Genomic DNA, 4,514 nt, shown 5'->3' with positions numbered 1-4,514 from the left:
TATTGCAGCGTAATCAAAGCTGTTGGATTGGGAATAGTGAACTCCATGAGCCAATCATTGCTCAAGGACAAAGAAAAAATTAATAACGTTCTAAATCCACGTATGATAATAATTGTTAGCTGTGCATTTATGTGATTGGTTAGAAATGATTTAAATGTATGAATAACTGCCTATATGGGCACTCATTAGAAAAATACAGGATGAAAATGCACGTTATAACGTAAGAAAGATGAATGGTTATAACTCTTTAAGCAGCTTCTTATAGCAAAAAACTTCTAAAACTGGACCTCATCTCGACTGTAACACCAATGAACCAAATTTATCCATAGAAAAATTAATTACAACTTGAACTTGCTTTGTTTATATGTGTCTCATATGATTGATCGTGTTTCATTGTATTTCCCTACTTGAAACCTCAGTCTCTGATATCTATATGGAAAAGGACACCCTATGGGTGTACAAATTAAGAAAAAAATTTATTTATTTTATTAAGACCAATGGAAGTTATTCGAATTTTTTTTTCGCAAACCAAAAAAAGTATATTATGAATTTTTCCGAAGAAATTTTTTTTTAAAAAAAAGAAGAAATTATTAGAGGTTAAAATAGTGGAAGTTATTGGAAGTTACTGAACTTTGGTAATTATGAAATCTGTCACTTTTTGCACATTTTATAAGATTTTATTTTTCCAATGTTTATAGATGTTGCTGTTGGATATATAATATTGAGTTATTATCATTATTATCAATATTGAGTACTAGCACCTACTCTTTTTTATCCTTAAATTTCATTTCTTTCTATGATTCATACTTCTTTGGCATTGGATTACAAATTTTTCATTAAGATAAGCCCTTTAAATCTGATTAGTCCAAAAACATAAAAATTTTCAGGATAAGAACAAAGGGGCCGGCCATGCAAATTGAGTAACTTAAATTAAATCCATTTTACTATTGGAAACTAATTCTCAGTCCATTGGACTTGTTGATTACAATGACTACTATTGCATGGCCAGGCGAACGATAACACTACGCCAACGCCTCAGCTGCACGCAATGTCCATCTAAAGCCAATTTCTCCAGGGGAAAAAGAAATTTTAACCCCATTATATGTCCTACTACCATTTTTCTTTATCCTTTTTTTCTTTCTTTTTTTTTCCCTTTGTCTACAAACAGCTATCAGGGCCAAGCAGGCCAAGTGTAGTTCCAGCAGCATTGGCACAAGATGATTTGGCTGGTTGATTTTTGTATGTCAACTTCACATCTTCCAATCTTATTCCGCTGCATGGATTCTTCTTGCTACAATCAATTTTGACTGCAATTTCTGTTGCTGATGTTCCGTGGATGTCTTGATACGTAACATCATTTATTTTTATGCCAGACACCTGTCAAAAATATTGAAGTACGTACAAGTTATCAGAAAATTTTGTGCATTTTGAAATATGCAGAAAGAGATTTTCACCTAGTTGTCCATCTTCATGCTTTACTTTCTTTTGTTCAAATGGAAAAAGGGTTAACACAAACTCTTCATCATCTTTAGCCAGGAAGTGAAATAATTTATATATGTAGAAGTTTACCTGGCCAGGACAGTTGATGTTATCTGGGCAATAGTTCTGATCAATAAGGATGGGGTTTTGGACATTGATCATAGTGGCATGCTGGAACAAAACATCCTTGACAAAACCTTTGCTTGGCCTACCCCATGATTTAATCCTTACACCATTCTGTGTATTCTTGAATGTAACACCTTTTACAGTCACATTCTGTACTCCCTCTTCTTCAAAATCTTTTCCAAGACTCCCAATGCTGCCCCCAAAAATTATAATAAGAATAATAATAATCAGACTCAGATTTTCCAAATAAATAAAATTGGTTCTTTAAAAAGAAGATGATAATTAATTTTAGTCACCTGATGCCATGGCCAGGGCCACAAAGAACATTTTCAATCCACAAACTAGTAGTGCCAGGACCAATTGAAACGCAGTCATCTCCAGTACTTATCTTGGAATTCAAGATTGTGACTCCTGATGAATATTGCACATGAATCCCGTCCGTGTTGGGGCTGTTTCCGGCCGCCGAAACCTTTATTCCTTGCAATTTCACGGTGTTGCAGCCGTTGAACACCAAGTGGAATAATTGGCTATTGAGAGAAGTTAGGCCGGCAATTGCAATGTTGTTTGAGTTGGTAAATCCCAATGTCTGCATGCATAAAAAAAGGCCGTTTAAAAAAAAAAAAAGCATTACTTAGACAGATTGCAGGCCATTAAGATGCTTAGCTCATACATCTTAGCAGCATTTAGATTTGAATGGTTCCTTGAAAATGTGCCAAAAAATATATATTTAAAGAAATCAGATTCATAATTTATAGACAGCCCAAAATTTCGTAGGACTGAGAACTCAAAAGGCCAGATTCATATAGCAGTTCACATTGTAACCGCCAAATGGGCACCCGGGAATTTATGAACCATGTGACATTTCTTGCTAATGTAATGGGTGTGAGTAAGTTTAACGGAAATGTTAGTTATTAATTATTTCTCATTAGTCTTTTGATCAAACCTTGAAACTTCCCACTTCGCCACTAGCTTCAGTTATGGCCATTATTATTAGCATGCCATAAGACAAAAAAAATAAAAATAAAATAAAATAAAAAATGTTGTTGGAAAGTTAAGCTGCTTGAAATGTTGTAGCGCCAAAATGGAAAATGACAAAAATACCCTAACTCCTAAGCAGTTTGTGAAGAGAGAAAATAGGAAGTAACTCAAATGGTGAAGGGGCAATTCGGTCATTTTGACATACCGCTGCGCCGCTAGGGCAATTCTTGCCGGAGGCTTTGCAACCCCATAGACCAGTACCTTGGCCATCAAGAATGCCACCGCGAATGGAAACTCCATCAACCCTTAGAAATTGAAGCCAAAAATCAGCATTTCCAATGGCTTTGTAATCTGAAGGAGCCACGAGGGTACCATTTATTCTAAAGCTTATGGCTCTATTCTTGCATGGTCCTAGAAATTGTGCTTGCTTCACAAAATACCTTCCTTTTGGTACAAAAATTGTGGCCGGTTTGGGAGAGCCACAAGCTGCAGCCCATGCACTTAATAAGGACTTGGATGAATCAGTTTTCCCATCAGGTTTTGCTCCCAAGTCTAAAATGTTGTGCGTGCCAGGAATGGCCAATGATTGATTGAACAACAGGAAGAGAAGTGTAACAGTGAAATGACTAATGGGCTTCTCCATTTTCAACTTTTTCACGCACTCACAACTGTAAAAAGGAGGGAGAGGGGACAAGGGAAGAAGAATGTAGTGGAATCAAGAATTGAGATGGAGTTTGAAGTTTGAACAATGAAGTGTAAACGCCATAAGAGAGGGATATTTATAGAGGGATTCAAGTGCAGCATAAGTTGTGATCAGTTGGAAGTGGAAAGATTTAAAAGAGAATGTGCTAGCTTTTGAACCAGTTGGAATCAAAAGCAAGCAATCAGCGCCGAAATTGGGATGGGAAATGTGTGATGGTCACAACGGAAAAAGAATGAACATTACTTCAAGCCTAAAATAGCTTTGGAGTTTGGCTGCTTTTTGGGTAAAAGTGCATGCATTGACATTGGTGGAAAGTTTGTGCCATGGGAACAGTAGTAATTAGGACTGTACTTCTAGCGTAAATTAACTACTTTCACAATTGTACATGAATCTTCGATTATAGGACTTTCATTCTGCCTTCCAAAATAGGCGTCTGTGATTCAATACAAGACATGTACGATCATGTTTAAATAGACCATCCACTCTGTGGAGCCAAGTCATGATTTCAGTTATTTGCTTTTATTCATAAATAACTTTGCAGTTTGATTTTTTTTTCAGTAAAACATCATAACTTCATGATTTAGAACTTTGGAGATTGATTTATGTAGTATTAGTTGATTTGTGATATTACTCAAGTTTTTTTTATCATAAAATTTCTGTTTCAAAACTGTGCATACTTGCTTTTTTTTTTTTTTTTTTAAAAAATCATGCTCGGTACAGGGTTGAAATCATTCAATGATTTAGTGATTACTAACCGTAATAAACTTGAGATTTAGCAAAAAAAAATAATTAAATTGATCAAAAAATAGCTAGATTAATTAAACTTTTCAAGCAATTTCAAGAAACAGGAATTTGAGATCTTCAATTCAAATCTCACTGAATGTTTGCAGAGTTTTATCTACCAATATATATGGATTAATTTGTAGTGTTATTAAGTTATAATTTTCATTATTTTGTGGGTTAGTTTATAATTGGTTGTAATACTCCTACCATAATGGTTTTTTCTTTTTGTAATCTTATTAACAAAAAAATTAACTATAAAGAAGCCAAATGGGAAAACTGATTATGAGACAAAGGACAAAGTCAATGTGAATATAGAATTGTGATGAAGTTAACTGTTTCACAAAATATAAGGAGTTTGACATGATTGCTTAGACGAAACCCATTTTCTTGAACCCGCAAATGAAAACAACTACCAATACGATAAAGAAGTAATTGGCAAGCAAGA

The 4,514-nt window shown here is 34.6% G+C and overlaps 1 protein-coding gene across 1 annotated transcript; it reads right to left on the bottom strand.

The window, feature by feature from the left end:
• Nucleotides 1-916: 916 nt before the first annotated feature.
• On the bottom strand, nt 917-3,506 carry LOC113733750 (polygalacturonase-like). The gene is made up of 4 exons (XM_027259936.2): nt 2,789-3,506; nt 1,902-2,191; nt 1,570-1,798; nt 917-1,377 (listed from the first exon to the last, which is right to left on the bottom strand). The coding sequence occupies exons 1-4, from the start codon at nt 3,224-3,226 to the stop codon at nt 1,159-1,161; spliced, it is 1,176 nt and encodes a 391-aa protein (XP_027115737.1). The 5' UTR covers nt 3,227-3,506; the 3' UTR covers nt 917-1,158.
• Between the last annotated feature and the right edge of the window lie 1,008 nt (nt 3,507-4,514).

This window comes from Coffea arabica, chromosome 3c (assembly GCF_036785885.1).
Source record: "Coffea arabica cultivar ET-39 chromosome 3c, Coffea Arabica ET-39 HiFi, whole genome shotgun sequence".
NCBI classification, from domain to species: Eukaryota; Viridiplantae; Streptophyta; class Magnoliopsida; order Gentianales; family Rubiaceae; genus Coffea; species Coffea arabica.
This window is presented reverse-complemented; position numbering and strand designations above follow the sequence as displayed.

Excerpts from the sequence above, each read along its gene's own strand:
- LOC113733750 (XM_027259936.2), bottom strand. The coding sequence starts at position 3,226 with ATGGAGAAGCCCATTAGTCATTTCACTGTTACACTTCTCTTCCTGTTG. Across the intron at positions 2,192-2,788 it reads ATTGCCCTAGCGGCGCAGCG|ACATTGGGATTTACCAACTC; the intron begins GTATGTCAAAAT and ends TTATGCATGCAG. Across the intron at positions 1,378-1,569 it reads ACATCAACTGTCCTGGCCAG|GTGTCTGGCATAAAAATAAA; the intron begins GTAAACTTCTAC and ends TATTTTTGACAG.